The 20,872-nt window shown below is 38.5% G+C and overlaps 1 protein-coding gene across 1 annotated transcript in view; it reads left to right on the top strand.

The window, feature by feature from the left end:
- Window positions 1–14,418, top strand: part of ANAPC10 (anaphase promoting complex subunit 10) — a 211,975-nt gene extending 197,557 nt beyond the window's left edge. Inside the window, exon 5 of the mRNA XM_043902528.1 lies at window positions 14,288–14,418. Coding sequence (XP_043758463.1) covers window positions 14,288–14,404 — 117 coding nt within the window. The 3' untranslated portion in view covers window positions 14,405–14,418. The remainder of the gene's footprint in view (window positions 1–14,287) is intronic.
- Window positions 14,419–20,872: the final 6,454 nt, after the last annotated feature.

The raw sequence follows: 20,872 nt of genomic DNA, 5'->3' as shown, positions 1-20,872 counted from the left end.
TTATAACAGGCTTTCTCCAAATAAATAGAGATATCTTTTAAAATGATCTTTACAGTGATGCCACTTCATAACTTGGGGTAATAGTTGTCAATTATTATTTTTAACTGAGGTGGTTAATCATCCAATGCAGTTTTGGCTTTTTTAAAAATCATTTTAAATTTTTTAAATTTAAGTTTTGCCTATAACTATGTTGAGTTCCATAGGAGATCATAAAGACATATCAGATCTTAGATCTTATGCTCGTACAATTTATAGTTTAGATCAAAGTGTGTGTGTGTAGTGGGGGGTATAACACAAATGATCAGTGTTAAATGAGGCATGCCAATGCTTTTTAAAAAAATGTTTAAATTTTATATTGTAGTACATTGATTAACAGTGCTGTGTTGGTTTTTGGTGTACAGCTAAGTGATTCAGTTATATATGTGCATGCATCTTTTCTTTTTTCAAATTCTTTTTAAATTTAGGTTATTATAGGATATTGAGCTGAGTTCCCTGGGCTATACAGTAGGTCCTTGTTAGTTATCTATTTTATTGTATTATTTTTAAATAAATATTTATACAGCATTTGTCGAAGACCTACTAAGTCTCTAGATACAAAAATAATCATGAAACATAAATAGTTTCCAGCTGAGAGAAATTGGGTATGTAAAAGGAAGCTGTGAGTAGCCAAGGGTATCTCTAATTGTTCAGATGGTATTAAATTGTCCTTCTTATTTGGGGGCTTTATAGAATGTTGCTGTGGCAACAAAGTGGAGGCCCCGTAGGCTTCTTTTTTTTTTTTCCGGGCTGCACCACACTGCTCTGGGATCTTACTTCCCCAACCAGGGATTGAGCCCAGGCCCTTGGCAGTGAGAGCACAGAGTCCTGACCACTGGGCCACCGGGGAAGTCTTTGGTTATCTATTTTAAAAGCAGTGAGTATCTCTCAATCCAAAATTCCCAGAGGCACACTGATTCTAAACGCAAGCAGCTCAGAGAAGAAGGACAAGGTGAACATTTAAAGGATCATGACTAAAATTTCAGACGTAGGCTAGGTAGGAGAGGAGAGATTGGGGATGTGAAGACCATGTAAGAGACTAAAGGGAGGCGCACCATAGCTTGATACTCATTTCTCCACTAGGCTTGTCCACCTAGATGACTCTAACCTAAAAATCAACCCAAAGTGAACTTACCCTCTTCTCTCTGAAACTCTCTCTCCTTCTGTGTCCCAGCAGGGGACACTAGGGCGCACCCAGTTTCTTAGACTAGAAAGCGGGGAGGGATGCTAGACTCTCCCCATCCCCTTCTTTCTCTTCTCTTCTGTCCTCTCTCTGCCCTGGGGCTGTCTTTTGAGAGCTCCCAGGAAGGTTGCTGCCACAGATCTGACATCAGCTCTCTGTAGTCATGATCTCCTACCCGCCCCCTCATTTCAATTCTCCTTATTCATTATTCCTTTTGAGAGATGTGTTCTTGAATTTCTAACCTTGGCAGGAATATTGTCAGATCTGTGAATGGATCCAGATTGACTACCCAATTCTCCCAAGACCTTTCTTGAGGTAATAAAGCTTCTGACTTAGTTTCCAAGTGTCCCACACGGCAGTCCACCTCTGCCCAGGCCAAGCAGCTCAGACACAATCTCTGGTTACGGTCCCAGCTTTCCTGATGCCCTCTTATCCAGTCCTGCTCTGCCTGCCCTGGTTTGGATTTTCAAAATCTTTAGCTTGGTAGATTAAGTTAACGCATGTGTGTGTTAGTTGCTCAGCGGTATTTGACTCTTCTGTGACCCCATGGACTGTAGCCCTCCAGGTTCCTCTGTCCATGGGATTCTCCAGGCAAGAATACTGGAGTGGGTTTCCATGTCCTTCTCCAGAGGATCTTCCCCAGTCAGGGATCAAACCTGGATCTTCTGCATTGCAGGCAGATTCTTTACCATCGGAGCCACCATGGAAGCCCAGGTTGAGTTAATAAGTTCAGCCAATATTTACTCTCCCCCTCCTCACCCTCTGGGTGGAGAATCCCACTGTGCCCTACAGACTCTGAGCTTGGCCATGAAGCTTTGGCTAGCATGGTGTGGACAGAAGGGACACTGTGCTAGCTCTGAGCAGAGGCTCCAGGAAACCTTGCCCATTTCTGTCCTGCACTCCTGCCATCCACCCATAGGAGCGCATGGCACAGAGAAGCCATCACTCGTCCATCCTGGGTCCTGAAATGAAAGACCCAGGGAACACATGCCAATCAGCCAAGCCCAGCTGAGTTAAATCCAGCCCTCAGTTGACCTGCAGATGCATGAATAAAAAATAAATGTTTGTGGTTGTAAGACACCAAGGTTTTGGAAATGAATATTTGTTGTTATAAACCACTGAGATTTTGGATTGTTTATTACGGTGGTAAAACCTGACAGATATATCTGAATTTTTCAAAACCTCCTTCCTAATCTTCCATTCTCCAGTCATACCTTCCTCTGTCTATCCTTCACGTTGGATTCAATAAAAATTCTTCAGTAGCTCTTATGTCCCTCAGGATAAAAAATGAAGATGGAATAAAAGACTTACCTGCTCAGCCTGCCCTCCAACTTTTTTCTGTCTTGCTTTTTACACTCTAGCCATACCTCATACCCTTATGTTCCTATGATTCACATATTTGAATTATATTTGTCTATGTTCCCTTTTGCAAATGCTGTTAATTCTGAGTCCAGTATGTCTGTCTGATCCCCACTGTCAATCCAGAACATTCACCTGCAAAATCCTGATAAGTTTTCAGTGTTGCCACATCTGAGCTTCTCCCCTGGCTTCTCTAAGCTCTGAAAACAATTTGTGCAATTCCATGAGAGGACATTTTGTTTTGAAATAGATTACTTTTTTTTTTTTTTAATCTCTGTTTCAGTTAGATTGTGAACAATTTGCTGAAACAAAGTTTCTCTCTTTGTATTTTTACTCTCAGGACTTAACAATAAATGAAGCAATTTCAATACATGCTTAGTTGGTTTGGAAATTTAATCTGCATAATGTCTCTATCATCCAGTTGAACCACTTACACTGAATGTAACACTGGATGTAAGTGGTTCTCACCAAGATGCTACTTCTCGAACTATGCTTGAATCCTCGAATGAATACTCTCATGTACCCAATGACTAGGTCAAGAAATACAGCATTTCTAGCTCCCTCCTTCTTCTCTTACTGGTCACTACAACATTTTGGCAGAGAAAAGCACTGTTCTGACTTCTAACACCATAGATTTGTTTTGCCTATTTTAAAACAATACATGAATGGAATCACAGGTGCATTTTTGTGTCTGGCTTCTTTTGCTCAACATTATAGTTTGCTAAGATTCATTCAAGTTGTTGTGAACAGCAGCAGTTCATTTCACGGCTGTATAGCACTTCGTGGCATACATGTAACACATTTTATTTATGCATTCCACCATCAATAGATATTTAGATTGGTTCCAGTTCTTGACTCTTATGAATAAAGGTATTACAAATATTTTTAATCTGTGTCTTTTGCTGTGCATATATGAATTTTTATTGAGTATAAACCTAAGAGTGGAATTTTGGGGCCACAGAGTATGTATACGTTCACTTTTGGCAGTTACTTCTAGACTCTTCTTCAAGGCAATTGTACGAATTTGTGTCCCCATCAATGGTGTGTGAGAGTACTTATTTTGCATCCTCACCAACTCCTAATATTTTCAGTCTTTTTAATTTTAGTGATTCTGGTAGATGTACTTTGGCTTTAATTTATGCATAACTTTTTTTTTTGGCCATGCCACGTGGCATGCAGGATCTTCACCAACCAGGGATCGAGCTCATGCCCTTTGCATTGGTAGTATGGAGTCTTAACCACTGGATCACCAGGGAAGTCCTGTTTGGGCTTTAATTTGCCTTTCCCAAATGACTAATGACACTGAACACTTAAATAGTACGTTTATTTCATATTTAGGTATCTTTTGTGAAATCCTTTTTTTTCCATCAGATTACCTTTTCCTTATCTATCTAATATTTTATACTACATTTTGCTTCTATCTTCCCAAGAGAGATTCGCTTATAATTTTCCTTTGTTATAGTAATGGTTATTCTGACCTCATAAAATGAGATGAAAAATGTTCTTTCTGTAGTCTCTGGAAAAGTTTGTTTTTAGTGTATTTTATGAATGTATAGTTGATTTACAATGATGTGTTCATTTCTGCTGAACAGTGAATTGATTCAGTTATATTCTTTTTCATATTCTTTTCCATTATGATTTATCATAGGATACTGTGTTATATAGTAGGACTTTGTTGTTTATCAATTTTATATGTATGGAAAAATGAAATGTGAGAGTTGTATTATTTCTAATTTCTTCTCTAAAAGTCAGTATGTATGCATGCTAAGTCGCTTCAGTTAGCGTGTTGGCAAAGTGCCCAACTCTTTGCCACCCCATGGACTGTAGCCGGCCAGTCTCCTCTGTCCATGGAATTTCCCAGGCAAGAATACTGGAGTGGGTTGCCATGCCCTCCTACAGGGGATCTTACCGACCCAGGGATTGAACTCCCATCTCTTATGTCTCTTGCATTGGCAGGCAAGTTCTTTACCACTAGCAGCATCTGCAAAGCCCTAGAGTCAGTATGAAAGTGAAAGTGAGTCACTCAGTCATGTCTGACTCTTTGCAACCCCACGGACTGTATAGTCCATGGAGTTCTCCAGGCCAGAATACTGGAGTGGGTAGCCTTTCCCTTCTCCAGGGGATCTTCCCAACCCAGGGATCGAACCCAGGTCTCCTGCATTGCAGGCGGATTCTTTACCAGCTGAGCCACAAGCCCAAGAATACTGGAGTGGGTAGTCTATCCCTTTTCCAGGGGATCTTCCTGACCCAGGAATAGAAGTGGGGTCTCCTGCATTGCAGGCAGATTGTTTACCAACTGAGCTTTCAGGGAAGCCCACGAGTCAGTATACACAGTGCTTAAGCTTATGGGCCTGGAAATCAGACTGCTGAGACTGAATCATGGCTTTCTGCTTTCTTATCATGTTGACTTTGGAGAATTTATATAACCAGTTTGTTCCTCAACTTTCCCATCTGTAAAATGGCGGTAAAAAAGTACCAACTTTATAAAATTATTGTCAAGACCTTATGAGTTTTACATGTAAAATTTTTAGTAATGTGCTTGGTGCATAGTAGGAGTTTAATAATAATTAGCTATTATAATTATTTATTCATCAAATCAGTGCTTTGGTTATAATACAGTCTTTCATAGAAGCTGAAGCTATATTCTCTTTATGGTGTTGGTTCAACAATAAGCCTTACGTGGGTTGAGGATCTAAGTACAACCTTCTAAATGGGATGCCAAAAATCAAATTCTTCTTCACACTTGGCTTTTTCTCTGTTTTGTGAAATATGAGGCAAAAGACATCAGAAGCTTTCTGTAGAAACAGTACCCAGAGAAAGACATGGATCTTAGTCATGGTACTTTCAGCAGTGTTGTAGGTGGGTGTGGGTCCACAGGGCAGATAATCCAGTGGTTAGAAAGGAGTCAGGACTTTTTTGATTTTCGCTGCCTGGGTAACTGACCTCAGAGATTCACAGTTTTTCTTTTTAACAAAAGGAAGCCCAGCCTTCCCAGGGTGTGGTTTGAATTCCTGATTTGGCGGTTGTTAGGGGCTCTAAAAATGCCATGGAGCTTTAAAGCGAAGATAGAATCATTACTATGCAAATCTTTTTTTTTTTTTTTCAGCCTTTGTGCCCCTAAAACACCACTTAAGTGGGATGTCTTTTTTCATCTGGCTTAGAGCCAAGATTTAAGACACATGGTTCTCTGATTAACTCTGAAACCATTAGCACCACATCTTCATCAGGAAAACCACAGAAATTAGGGTTAAATGGGCCCCCTTGTGACTTCTCTCTTTTTCCAGCTTTACTGGTTTCTCTCTGCTTCCACTGTGTCTTCTCTGTCTGCTTTTTATTTGGGAACAAATTATCTGTTCCAGATCTCCACGCATAGTCTTATTTTTGCATAGTTCCTGGCCTATAGTAAGTACTTCATGTAGGCAGTGTTCCTCTCAGTCATTTTCTTCTGAGCAACAAAAGACAGAAAGATAACAAAAACTGCTGTAGATCCCTATTGTTTACAGGTGTCTGGTCTCCTGAAGACAGTTGTTCCCCTCTACGTACTCAATACAGCTACAGAAATCTCTGCCATTTCAAAAAATAATTTTTATAATGTTGTGCTTTCACGTAACCTCATCTTTTATAGCACAGATTGTGTGTGCATGCTAAGTTGCTTCAGTTGTGTCTGATTCTGTGCGACCCCATGGACTATAGCCTGCCAGGCTCCTCTGTCCATGGGATTCTCCAGGCAAGAATCCTGGAGTGGGTTGCTATGCCCTCCTCCAGGGGATCTTCACGACTCAGGGATCGAACCCGTGTCTCTTTCTTCTAACCTGCATTGGTAGGCAGGTTCTTTACCACTAGCACCACCTGGGAAGCCAATCACACATGTGATTATGTGTACTTAAAATAGATCGTCCCCTTGGTAGGTGCAGCTACTACCAAGTTAAGATTTTATTATGGATACTAATCTTTTTCTTTTGTTCTACTGATATATAACCTTTTCCTTCTATGTGTGTGTCCTACTTACATTTTAAAAATATTTTGATTACATAAGTATTACATGAGTACAGTCTCCTTTTAAAAAACTTAAGACATTATGAAGAAAACTAAGATCCTCTGATCAACACTTTCAATTTGGAATGGATCTTTTTCAGGTTTTTAAAAATATTTCTTAAAAATGGGAACTAAGATCCCACAAACCAAAATGATAGTAATAATAATACTAATTATTATTATTAAATAAAGTCAAGTGTCTGACAATTGTGTCATGTTCATCAGTTCTTTTTCTATTTTTGTCTATGGATTTTTCTCCTGGACATACAGTGACATTTTCATGCCGCTGTGTATGTCTGATTATTTCCTTAATGGATTCTGGACACTAAATCCTACACTGTTGAGCTCCTAATTTTGCTGTCTTCCTTTAGCGAGTATTGTGCATTGTTCTAGCAAGTGGTGAAACTATGCAGTGCACTTCATTCCTCTTGATTCTTTGAGCTTTGCTAGGGTAAGTTTAGAATGGTCTTCACTCTAGTGCTAATTTAGCCCTAGTATAAAGTCTGGTCTTTCTGAGGTCTCTACTAAATGCTCTTCATATTATGAAGTTTTTTTGCTCTGAGTATTGAGCTGTTCCTAGCCGCATCCTGGGAATGCTTCAGCCCACTTCTTTCCTACTTTCAGCCTCAAGGAGTTTTATTCCATGGATATGGAGATTGGTACTCTGCCAAACACTCCAGAGAACTCCTTTGCAGATCTTTAAAATGATCTCTTCAGTTTCCTCAGCTCTGGTATTTTGTTCCATAAATTCTAGTCACCTGGACTTCCATGAACTGTAATCTCTGTTCCCCTTAACCCTGTGAAGATACTGAAGATCCTGGGGTGTGTGTAATCACTTCCTTGAACTCCCTAGACACTGTCACCTAGCAGAAAGCCAAGAAGATCCTAGGACTTATCTTGCTTGCTTCCCTCTTTCCAAAGATCACAGGCTAATGCTGCCCACTGCCCAATGTCTGAACAGAGTTACTTTATGTATTTTGTCCAGTTTCCTTATTATTTTCAGTGGGAGGGTAATTCTGTTAGCCCTTCCATGATATTTTTGCTTTTTATTAACCATATATATATATTTTTTTTTTTGCAGAGTCAAAAACTTTAATTCCACTAAAATTCAGACGTACAGAGAAAACGTGTTGTCTTTCTTTACATTAGAACTCTGAGCATTTCTTTGGAGCCCCCACTCACTGATTATCAGGAGAATTTCATTCTTTTGAAGGAGTTGAATTTTTTTTGTTTCATAATTTTACTTTTAAGTCTAGAAAATGTCCTATTCTTCTAGTGGTCACCCTTGAATTTAGGTCTCTTCCAACGAGGATATTGGATCAGAGTTACCATACACACTGCACAGGCTGTGTACTTAATGACTCTGAGGAAAGTCACTTACATGTACTTGTGCAACATTGCAGCTGGTATACATTACGATCTATATATATTCGATCATATTTTTATTTTTTTCATTACTATTGAATAATAGTTTGTATGGATATAGTATTTTATGTTCAAAATTATTTCTCTTTAGATATATAAAAATAACACTTCATTAAAAAGCAGTCACCTAGGTTGAGTCCCACAATCCATTTGTCCTATAACTTTTCAATAGCAACCAAAAAGGGCCATTTATTTACTCTCAAACTGTTATTTCATTCTCATTAAAAGATACTGATGAAGTTAAAAATAAATAAATAAATAAATAAAAAGTAGTCTCTATGTTACTCTCAAGATTTTGGATATAAATCTGATTCTCCTTGCATTTTAGATGATCCATGTTTCTGGTAGCTTTTAGGATTTTCTCTTTATCCTTGATATTCTAGCTTTTCAGTGCCTGTACTCAAAGTATAGATTTTAAAATGTTTTTTTTTTTTTTTTTCTGCTTGGCAGTCTGGTTTTTTTTTTTTTCTTTCTTTCTTTTTTTTTTTTTTGAGGAAGCATGATGTTCTTAAGTTCTGAGAAAATTTTGTTATTATTACTTTATTTATTGCTTGTCCTATAATGTTTCTGGGGCTTCCCTGGTGGCTCAGTGGTAAAGAATCCGCTTGCAAATGCAGGATACACGGGTTTGATCCCTGGGTTGGGAAGATTCCCTGGAGAAAGGTGTGACAACCTACTTCAGTATTCTTGCTTGGAGAATTCCATGGACAGAGGAGCCTGGCTGGTTACAGTCATGGGGTTGCAAGAGAGTTGGACACAACCTAGCAACTAAACAATAATTACAACGACAACAACAATAATCTTTCTAGTCTATCTGAAAGTGCATTCATGCTTGGTTGCTTCAGTCGGGTCTGACACTGGGACCCAATGGACTGTAGCCCGCAGGCTCCTCTGTCCATGGGATTCTCCAGGCAAGAATACTGGATTGGGTTGCCATGCCCTCCTCCAGGGGATCTTCCTGACCCAGGGATTAAACCCACACCTCTTATGTCTAAACAAATGTTGGTACTTTTGTATCTATTCTTGTCATTCAAATTTTTTTCATTAAAAAAAACTTTTATTTTTTTACTGTGGGCTATGATTCTTCAGCCACATTTTCCAGTTCAGTAGTTCTTTAATTTTGTAGTAAAAGAATTACTTTAATTGGTAATTACTCCATATATTCGATTTTAAAAAAATATTTTTATTTTTAAATAATCTTAGGTTTAAAAATGTGTTGTAAAGTTAGAGTTCCCATATACTTTCACCCAGCTTCCCTTAATGTTAACATATACAGTCATAGTACAATTATCAAAACTAATACACTAACATTGGTAGAGCAGTGTTAATTAAATATTAAATTAAAAAATTAAATTAAATTAAATTAAATAATAAAATAAATAATAAAATAATAAAAATTAAATCAAATAAAAAAATTCACATAAATATATTACGTGAATATTACCAGTGTTTTCCATTGATGTTCTTTTTTGTGTTGTGTTTCAGGATCCAACACAAGATCTCACAATGTATTTGGTTGTCACATGTTCCTATTCTCTTCCAAACTGTGACAGTTCTTTAGTCTTTCACTGTCTTTCATGAACTTGGTGCTTTTAAAAACAGCTTTGTTGAGGTATAATTAATACTGTAAGTTGCACAGATTTAAAATGGATAATTTTATATTTTTGCATATGTATACACCTATGAAACTATCACCACAATCAAAATAATGAACCCATCCATCGTTACTGAATTCCAGAATGTCCTTGTGTGCCATTGGAATCCTACTCCCTTGCCTTCCTTCACCTCCTGTGACCTGGCAACCATGGATCTGCTACCTCTCACTTTAGTGTTTTTTTTTAATATATTTTAATGCAATTTTTAAAGGTTATAATCCATTTATAGTTACTACAGAATATTAGCTATATTCCTTGCATTGTGTAATACATCCCTGAGCATATCTTACACCCAACAGTTCATGCCTCCCACTCCCCTACCCCTATATTGCTCCCACCCACCCCCGTCCCCACTGATAGCCAGTAGTTTAGTTTCTGTATCTGTGAGTCTCCTTCTTTTTTGTTATATTCACTAACTTTATTGTATTTATCAGGTCCCACAGATAAGCAATATCATACAATATCATTCTCTGTCTGACTTATTTCACTTAGCATAATGCCCTTCAAGTCCATCCATGTTGCTACAAATGACAAAATTTCATTCTTTTTTACGGTTTAGTGGTGTTCCATTGTGTATATTCTTTACCAACTGAGCTATCAGGGAAGCCCAAGTGAAAGTTGCTCAGTCGTGTCCAACTCTTTGCGACCCATGGACTATACAGTCTGTGGAGTTCTCTAGGCCAGAGTACTGGAGTGGGTAGCCTGTCCCTTCTCCAGGGGATCTTCCGAACTCAGGGACTGAACCCAGGTCTCCCGCATTGCAGGCAGATTCTTTACCAGCTGAGCCACAAGGGAAGTCCAAGAATACTGGAGTGGGTAGCCTATCCCTTCTCCAGAGGATCTTCCCAACCCAGGGATCGAACCCAGGTCTCCTGCAGTACAGGCGAATTCTTAGCCAACTGATCAGGTGGCTCAGAGGTTAAAGTGTCTGCCTGCAATGCCGGAGACCTGGGATTGATCCCGGGGTCTGGAAGATCGCCTGGAGAAGGAAACGGCAACCCACTCCAGTATTCTTGCCTGGGCAATCCCATGGACAGAGGAGCCTGGTGGGCTACAGTCCAGGGGTCCCAAGAGTCAGACACAGCTGAGTTTAGTCTACCTCTGCTACCTCTTAATCCTCAGTTGTAGGCCTGACTATTCATCTTCCTTAAGGGAAAATGAGGCTTTGACTATCTTTTCCCTGTGTTAAACATATATGCATACTTTGTATCCTCAGCATACTTCTCAGAATAGTTGTATATTTATTTTGTTGAGAGCAGTATTTATTGCTATTGTCTTTATGAATTGATAAAAGCTACAAAATAACCTATGACAGACAACTACTTGTGTCTTATGTTCCTGGAGTTAACAACTTTCTTTTTGGGGGCATGGAGGATTATTTGCTTAGTTTTCTAGGTATATGTCCAGCTTCAAACCCTGCCAACTGAGATCTGCTGATGCTCAGACATAACAGGTACTTATGGTAAAATTTCACATTTTTGAAGGAATTTCAATCCTTTTATATCTTCTAATGTGGACACGTTGTCCTCTGTTACTGAAGAAAGGTCATTCTAGGATCCCCAGCACCATCAGTTTAAAATTCCGTTTGGCCTGAATTTCCTGTTTTCAGAATCCTATGTATTACTCTTTCTTCATGCACTCCTTCAGTTTGGTGGAATATAGCCTCTAATAACTTCCTGAGAAAGGATCTGTGGGAGATAGATTTATGAGACCTTGCATGTCTAAAATGTTCTCTTCTTCTGCCTTCACACTTTATTGATAGTTTCTTTGGATACATATGCCTAGGTTTTAAATCCTTTCCTCGATAATTAAAAATAAAACATTTCTCAATTGTCCACTAGATTCCAGTGTTGCTTATAAAAACTTGGAGGACATTCTGATTCCTGAATTTGTATATTTTATCTGTTTTTACTCCTTGGAATGTATCAACAAACCTTCCTTAGATTAGGACCATCCCCCTGCTTCTGTTTTCAGTGGTAACTTCTGCAGTAACTCACAGACTTCTTGGAGATTCTGTGGTGAACACTAGATTGGGATTGGCTTTTCTCTACAGGTAGCTTAGGAGTTAGTCTTCTTGAGACACTTATTCGTGTCCAGTGGCTTTCTAGCTTCAGATATGTTATAGTGTCCTTTCCTATTCTCGCCATTCTTGTGGATTGTTGCCATATATCAAGCTTTAACCATATTTCAAAATGAACCAAAAAAAAAAAAAATATGTGTGCTCAAATGGCCATGTTTACCCCTGGGTAGGGCTTCCCTGGTAGCTCAGCTGGTAAAGAATCTGCCTACAATTCAAGAGACCCTGGGTTGGGAAGATTGCCCTGGAGGAGGGCATGGCAACCCACTCCAGGATTCTTGCCTGGAGCATCCCCATGGACAGAGGAGCCTGGTGGGCTACAGATAATGGGGTCCCAAAGATTTGAACACGGACTAAGCGACTAAGCACAGCACAGCAGCCATGGGTATCCTGTTTTGTTTTTTTCTTGCCCCACCACGCGACTTGCAGGATCCTGGTTCCCTGACCAGGGATCGAACCTGTACCCCCTGCAGCAGAGGCATGGAATCCTAACCACTGGACCACCAGGGAATTCACAGCATTTTGTTTTAATGGATGTATGAAATATATAAAGTGAGCAAAACTCACTGATTTTAAGTTTACAACTTGATGGATTTTTACATCTATCAACCTACCTACCTACCTTAGTTATCTGTCTGTACATCTATCTTAATCATTAGATAAATTAAGAGATAGATTATTTCTAGCATCCCAAAAAGAAGTTTCATGTTCCTTCCATGTCAATACCAATTCCCTCTTGTGATCTCTTCTGACTTTTATCACCATCAAATAATTTTGCTTGTTCTTTTGATTAATAAGAAGGTAATTATTATGCAGTCTTTTGTTTTTGGCTTATTTCACTCAACATAGCCTCTGAGGGATTTGTCATTGTTGTTACATGTGTCAGTAAAGAGTGTTGTGCTCTTTTTCTGTTTTGCGTAAGACACAGATGTACAGAACAGACTTTTGGACTCTGTGGGAGAAGGCGAGGGTGGGATGTTTCGAGAGAACAGCATGTATGTTATCTATAGGGAAACAGATCACCAGCCCAGGTGGGATGCATGAGACAAGTGCTCGGGCCTGGTGCACTGGGAAGACCCAGAGGAATCGGGTGGAGAGGGAGGTGGGAGGGGGGATCGGGATGGGGAACACGTGTAACTCCATGGCTGATTCATGTCAATGTATGACAAAACCCACTGAAATGTTGTGAAGTAATTAGCCTCCAACTAATAAAAATAAATGAAAAAAAAAAAAGAGTGTTGTGCTGAAGCTGACTCATTTCAGCTTGCAATTGTGTGCCTGACTTTCCAATTTTGTATTTTATGACTTCATGCTGATAACATGAAACTGGCTATATTGGAAGTATTTATTCCATAAAAGTTAGAAAACACTACCAATCAGGACTTTTTTCCTTCTTAAGGAGCCAGTTGTTAAATGTTTTTGAGCATATCACTGCAGTAGTTTTTTTTTCTTTGTATTGTTGTGTAGTATTCCATTATATGGCTATACTATGTTACTTATTCACTGTCTTGTTGATGGACATTTTTGTTATTTCTAGTTTTGCCTGTTATGAATAAAGCTGCTTTGAGCATTCTTATTCATATCTTTTAAATAACATATGTTTTTATTTATTTTGGGTATACACTTGGAAGTATGATCTCTGGGTCATGCATTGGGTAAATTTTTAGGAGATACTGCCAAACAGTTTTTTAAAGAAGTTTCACCAATTTATACTTCCACCACCAATGCAGTTTTTCCACATTCTTGTTAACTCTTGGTTTATTAGTCTTTTCAATTTTGCCATTTTGCTGGAGATTTGATGTCTCTCATCATCGTTTAAATTTGCTTGCCTTGAAGAATAATGAAGTGGGACCCCTCTCCTTACATTCAGAATCTTAGCCACTGGGCCACCAGGGAAGTCCCCCAAGTCCTTTAAATTTCCATGTAAATTTTAGATTCATTTGTTAATTTCCAAAAAAAAAAAAGAGAAAGAGAGAAAAGAAAAAGAAAGATCCTTGCTTGGGTTTGGTTTTGGCTTTTATTGAATCTTTAGATAAATTTGGAAAGAATTAAAATATTAATGATCTTGAATTCTGCCAATCTACTGACATGGTGTGTCTCTTAATTTATTTAGATTCTAATTTCTCTTTAATATTTTGCAGTTCTTAGCATAGTGGTCATATACATCTTTTGATAGATTCATTTCTAGTTATTTGATTTTTGAATAAAATTTGTACAAAAATGTGTTTTTAAAAATTTCACTTACCAAGGTTAGGTCCCAAAAAACACAATTAATTTTTGTATATCAATTTTGTTTTTAGTGGTACTTTAAATTCGATTATTAATTCTCATAGTTTGCAGATTCCTTTTTGATTTCCATGTATATAGTCGTGTTTTCTGTAAATAAAGGTAGAACATTTTTCTTCTTTTCCAATCCTCATACATTTTCCTTCCCTTTCTTTCCAATTGCACTTGAGTAGGGCCTCCAGAACAATGCTGAAAATATTTGATAATGGTGCACATTTTTGTCCTTAACGGAGTGGTACTGGCATCTGGGAGGGAGAGGCCAGAGATGCTGCTAAACATCCTACGTGCACGAGCCATACGCCCACAACAAAGGATCATCCAGTCACAGTGTCAACAACGCTGATTTGAGAACCCTGGTAAAGGCAAGCAGACCAACAGCTCATAAAACTTAGGGCATGGCTGCTAATATGTATAACCTTGACCTTGAATCATTTGGGAAACATTAGTTTATGATCAGCATACTCCAAAATGTAATTCAGTCTAGAAAAATTTCTGTAAAAATGGTTAAGATTTGCAATGATTTGGGGCTTAAAGATCTGCTTCAATTGTCTAAAAAAATTAATTTATGTGGAAGATCTCATTTCCAAATCATGCCAAATGCAAGAAGTATGACAGAAAGGCAAGACCTCTTTACAATTTTTATGTTGTTCAGTGATAATTTAAAAAACATTTCTGGCTTGCTGGTTTGATATTTGCACAAAGAGAGTATTAAAAAAAAAGTTCTAAAACAAACTGCGGTTTGGACATCAGGGCCCCAGTGAACATTCTTCCTGTCTATAGAGACTTTTATATAATCATGGACATGGACCTCAGCAGCATCTCCCTATCAGCTGGGAGCTCATTCAGGAGAAGGGGCTTCTCCTGCAGACCCATCATCTCTTTCATCTTCAGGGCAGAGGCATCCTTAACTGGGGCATGGAAGAGCCAACTAAATTTTGGTGTAATTGGCAGCAGCTTTCTGGAATTCTTCTGAAGGGGCTGGAGGAGCTGGGGGGGAATGTAGTATGGAAGGGAATTGTGCAGAAGTTCAGGAAAGGATAAACTGTGCTGAAAATAAAAAGAATATGCAACAACATCTGGAAATTGATTGAAAAAAGGCAACAACTAAAAGTTCATCTGGTGAAGAGAAAACAAGACCCAGATTGCCATGAATCTGGAAGGATCTGGAGACTAGAGAAAGTTCTATTAAAAAAAAAAAAAAGTCCCTGTGGCTATGACCAGGAAGCGAACAAAGTTGGCTTGGCTTCCTGACCCAGAAATCTCTCTCTGTATCTCCACACGCTTTCTGTTGTGAAATCTGCATAGGAAGGAAGCCAGAAGAGCAGTAAATTCCTGTGATAAGGAAAGATGGTACTACTGTGGCAGGACACAAAAGGCGCAGAGCTGAATGGAGGCTGTCTCTGGAGCTAACAGGTCATCTGTCAGGCAGAAATAAGCAAATTTCATTGCCTCTTTGAACACTGCATTCCACTCATCTCCTCGATGGAATATCTCCTTGAGTCCTAGATCACAGTATCACCCAATGGCTCAGATGACACTGGCTTGTGAAGTGGCCTATGTGTATTTCTCTGTGTGTTTTTATAGCACAACAGTGCATAATAACCACTTCAGCCGCACTGGTCATAAATCATGCTATCATCACAGTCTCTGATCACGCAAGTTCACAGTTCTCCCTGTCCATCTGAAGAATGAAGAGAGCCTAGCATTTTCCAGTGGACCTCGGTCTCCTCATTGGAGTCACGGAGGGATGACTGGGTAGTGCAATCTTCAGTTACACAGTGAATGTCATATCAAGTCTCCAGGGACGATGAGGTGAAGACCACCAGAGTTGCTGGCTGGTATTGCTTGTGGAGACTTGAAAGTAGGACAAAACACCCTTCTCTGTTAGGATTGCCGTAGGCTTGTTTGTCAAGAACCTGGCCATGTTTCTCAGGAAGCTCACAGATTTCTTCCTGCTGCAGTGTTTTCATTCTTTGTTAGCAAGCCCTTTCGCTTAGTTCTTTTGGGAGAGGAAGTTTGGCCCACTCTGTAACTCTGAGCCTTGAATTTCAGACAGATGCCTTTTGTAGTCCCTGTTATATTTACTAATCTTTGGAGAGGAGAAAGGCAGGAAAGTCTATTTGGAAGGCATTTTTGCCTCCGAAGACAAGAATGACACAATACACAACCAACCATTGTTATGGATTGACTTCATCCACCCCAAATTTGTAACTCCCAGTACCATGTGATTTATTTGGAATAAGACATTTAAAGAAGTAATTAAGTTCAAATGAGGCCATGAAAGGTGGGCCCTAATACAATATGGGGCTTGCAGGTGGCTCAGTAGTAAAGAATCTGCCTGCAATGCAGGAAATGTGGTTTGATCCCTGGGTCAGGAAGATCCCCTGGAGAAGGAAATGGTAACCCACTCCAGTATTCTTGCCTAGAGAATCCCCATGGACGGAGGAGCCTGGTGGGCTACAGTCCATGGGGTAGCAAAAAGTTGGACACGACTGAGGTGACTAAACAATACAACATGACTGGTGTCCTTATAAGAAGAGGAGATTGGAACACAGAGGGACAATCATGTGAAGATATACAGAGAGATGGCTGGCTGCAAGCCAAGGAGCAGGACCTCAGAAAAAACCAATGCTGCCAACACCTTGATCGTAGACTGCCAGCCTTCAGGACTGGGGAGAGAATACATTTTCATTGTTTAAGCAATCCAGTTGGTAGGTAGTTCATTATGACAGCCCTAGCAAACTAATACACCCATGACAGCTTGATGTATTTTTCTGGATAAACTATAGGGGAGTATAGAAGTGAAGGGCTTCCCTGGTAGCTCAGTCAGTAAAGAATCTGTCTGCAATGCAGGAGACCTGGGTTCAATCCCTGGGTTGGGAAGATCCCCTGGAGGAGGGCACTCCTCCAATATTCTGGCCTGGAGAATCCCCATGGACAGAGGAGCCTGGTGGGCTACAGTTCATGGGGTCACAAAGAGTTGGACATGACAGAGCAACTAAGCATAGCACAGCACATAGAAGTGAAACAGAAAACTTGGGTTAGGAAGCAGGCTACCATTGTAGGCACCTGGGGCTCATTCCCACAGGAGAGTCCTGGGATAGGGTACAGAACAGACCTCAGAGGTATTGCTCTTAAACCCATATATCTAAGAGTAAAATTGCTGGGTCCCGTTAGCTCTTTGTTGAACATTTTGAGGAAGTGCCAAACTAAAATTCACAGAAGCTGCATCAATTTAAACACCCACTAGCAATGTTTGAGGGTTTGAATTCTCCACATCCTCATCAATATTTGCTATTATCCCTCTTTTGTTATAGTCATCCTAGTGGTTATAAAGTGATATCTTGTGGTTTTTATTTGCATTTCTCTGATGAGTAATGATTATTGAGCATCTTTTCATGTGCTGTTTTCTTTGGAGAAGTATCTATTCAAATCCTTTGTTAAATTTCTAATGAGGTTATTTATCTTTTATTGTTTAATTGTAAGAATTATAATCTGGGTACCATTTGTTGAAAGACTATTCTTTTCCTTATTGAATGGTCTTGGTACCCTTTTCTAAATCAACTGATCATAGATGTATAGGTTTATTTTTGGATTTTCAATTCCATATGGTTGATCTACATGTCTGTCTTTATGCAAGCACTACAAAGTCTTAATTACTGTGGCTTTAAAATAAATTTGAAATTGGGAAGCATAAATCTTTCAGCTTTGTTTTTTTGTAAGATTATTTTGGCTATTTTGAGTTTCTCAGATTTCCATATGAACTTTAGGATCAGCTTGTTAATTTCATCAAACGGGAAACTTCCTTCTCATTTAGTTTTTTCCTCTAAATGTGCAAGGATAGGTTATTGATTTGAGATCTTTCTTTTTTCTTACATAGGCATTTATAGCTATAAACTTTCCTCTAACAACTGCTTTAAGTACTTCCATAAGTTTTGGTAGGTTGTGTTTTAGATGCATTCATCTCAAAGTATTTTCTAATTTCCCCATGATTTCTTCCTTGAAACTTTGTTTTTTAAATAATGTGTTGTTTAATTTTCACATACTTGGGAATTTTTCCAATTTTCTGCTGTTATTGATTTCCTCTTTCATTCTGTTGTGATCAGAGAATATACTTCATATGAATTAAAGTCTTTTAAATTTATTAATACTTATTTTATGTCCTAACATGTGATCTCACTTGGAGAATGCTTCATGTATGACTGAGGAAAATGTGCATTATTTTGTTGTTGGGTGGAGTGTTCTATAGATCTCTGCTAGGTGTGATTGGTTTATAATGCTATATTGGTCTTTGACTTAGTTGTTGACCTTTTATTTAGTTGTTCCATCTTTTATTGTAAGTTAAGTATTGGAGTCCCCAACCATTGTTGAATTGTCTGTCTCCCTTCAGTATTTCCAGGGCACCAAAACATGTATTTTTGTGTGCTATTATTAGGTGCAGTTGTCTTTTGAATCAGATAGGAGGAAAAAAGCAAGTTATAAACAGAATTTTATTTAATCCATCTTTTATTTTTACCTATGTTGTTACCTTTGGCCACTGCCTCTTCTTGATGAGGATGAAAGAGGAGAGTGAAAAAATTGGCTTAACACTCAACATTCAAAAAACTAAGATTATGGCATCCACTCCCATCACTTCATGACAAATAGTTAGGGAAACAATGGAAATAGTGACAGACTTTTATTTTCTTGGTCTCCAAAATCACTGTGGACAGTGACTGCAGCCATGGAATTAGAAGACGCCTGATCCTTGGAAGGAAAGTTATGACAAAGCTGTGCTGTGTTTAGTCACCTGGTCATGCCCAACTCTTTGCAACCCCATGGACTGCAGCCCACCAGGCTCCTTTGTCCATGGGATTCTCCAGGCCAGAATACTGGAGTGGGTTGCCATGCCCTCCTCCAGAGGATCTTCCCATCCCAGGGACTGAACCCAGGTCTCCTGCATTGCAGGCAGATTCTTTAACTTCTGAGCCACCAGGGAAGCCCATGACAAAGCTAGACAGCATATTAAAAAGCAGAGCCATCACTTTACCAACAAAGGTCCATATAGTCAAAGCTATGATTTTTCTAGTAATTTTGCATGGATGTGAAAGTTGGACCATAAAGAAGGCTGAGCACCAAAGAGTTGATACTTTCGAGCTGTGGAGCTGGAGAAGACTCTTGAGAGTCCCTTGGACAGTTAGGAGATCAAACCAGTCAATCCTAAAGGAAATCAACCCTAAATTTCTTTGGAAGGACTGATACTGAAGCTCCATTACTTTGTTCACATGAAGCAAAAAACCTACTCATTGAAAAAGACCCTGATGCTGGGAAAGACTGAGGGCAGGAGGAGAAGAGGGTGGCAAAGGATGAGATGGTTGGATGACATCATCAATTCAATGGACATGAGTTTGAACAAACTTCGGGAGATGGTGAAGGACAGGGAAGTCTGGCATACTGCAGTTCCTGGGGTAGTAAACAGTTGGACAGGACTTAGCAACTGAAGAATGTTGTTACCTTTACTGGCACCTATTTTTTCTCATATAGATTTTAGTCACTGTCTAGTGTCCTTTAATTTCACTTTAGTGAATTCTCTTTAGTATTTCTTGTAGGGCAGGTCTTACGTTTGCTTATGGTTTCTCATTTATTTCTTTCAGGAAGAAGACTGTGTAACCATTTGAGTGGCTATAAAATCATTAGAAATGACTGATAAAATGATAAAACAATAATAACTCTTTATTACAAAAATATTTCATGTTCTTTGGAAACACTGTAGTTATTTTATTTTAAACCAGTTTTAAAAGCTCTCATTTTTAAAACTGAAAAAAAAAATCTTCTATAAGAATGACGAAAAAGCCTTTCCTGAATGTAGCAATACTAATAATTAAACTATGAAAAGCACTTCAGTTTAAATTATGAAATAAATTCTTTGTGAAATCAAATCTGGATCTGTAAACAATGGTATTTGCTTAAAAAACTGAACAAATAATGGAAAGCTTGGATAAAGGCACAGAACATAATTCTTGAATATTGAGTGGTAGGATTGACTTTCATAATTCCTTTCAAAGTGTTTTATACATATTAATTTAAACCTCACAATTTTTCGCTGGTAGATCATTTATCCACAAGTGCTGGCCTGGAAATTATTTATCCTAGAGTTAGGAGATGGAATTGAAGATACAAAGTAATGGAGTCTGGGGTCACAATTTTCTTACCAGAAGCAAATGTTTTTTTCCCTCTGAATAGTTCTGGACTTTTAGAAAGAATAGTGGACATTTTCCTAATAGCATTTGCATTTAATCATGGACAAAGTAGAATCCAAAGTAGGCCTTGGCATGTGAAGAGGGTATTCAGTGGCCTTACATCATAGAAACACGTCCATTTGTAGTGTGCAGTATTCATACACGATTTCTTTTTTATTTTATTTTTTGGGATGATAGTGGTATTCTAGGATTCTAGTTCTCTCTGATTCTTTTATTTATTTTAATTTTTTAAATCATGCAAGTGTGATAATGCATTTACAGGACACTTGGAAAATATAGAATAAAGTTTCACTATATATTTCAATTATTTTTTAAGGAGACAAATTAAGGTTTTTAGTTGGAATTCCACTATCAAACTCTCAGTAATTAACAGAATGAATAGAAAAGTAGAAGGATAGAGTAGACCTGAAAAACACCATGAACCAATTCAACCAATTGTATTAAGATTTATATAATTTTTACACAACAGTAGGATACAAATTCTATTCCAGTTCCCATAGACTATAAACTAGGAAGCACTGAAATATATCTAGGGACACAAAACATGGTGCAAAATTTCATGGTCTAAAGGTTTTGA

The sequence above is a fragment of the Cervus elaphus genome, chromosome 5 (genome assembly GCF_910594005.1).
Source record: "Cervus elaphus chromosome 5, mCerEla1.1, whole genome shotgun sequence".
Classification (NCBI taxonomy): domain Eukaryota; kingdom Metazoa; phylum Chordata; class Mammalia; order Artiodactyla; family Cervidae; genus Cervus; species Cervus elaphus.
This window is presented reverse-complemented; position numbering and strand designations above follow the sequence as displayed.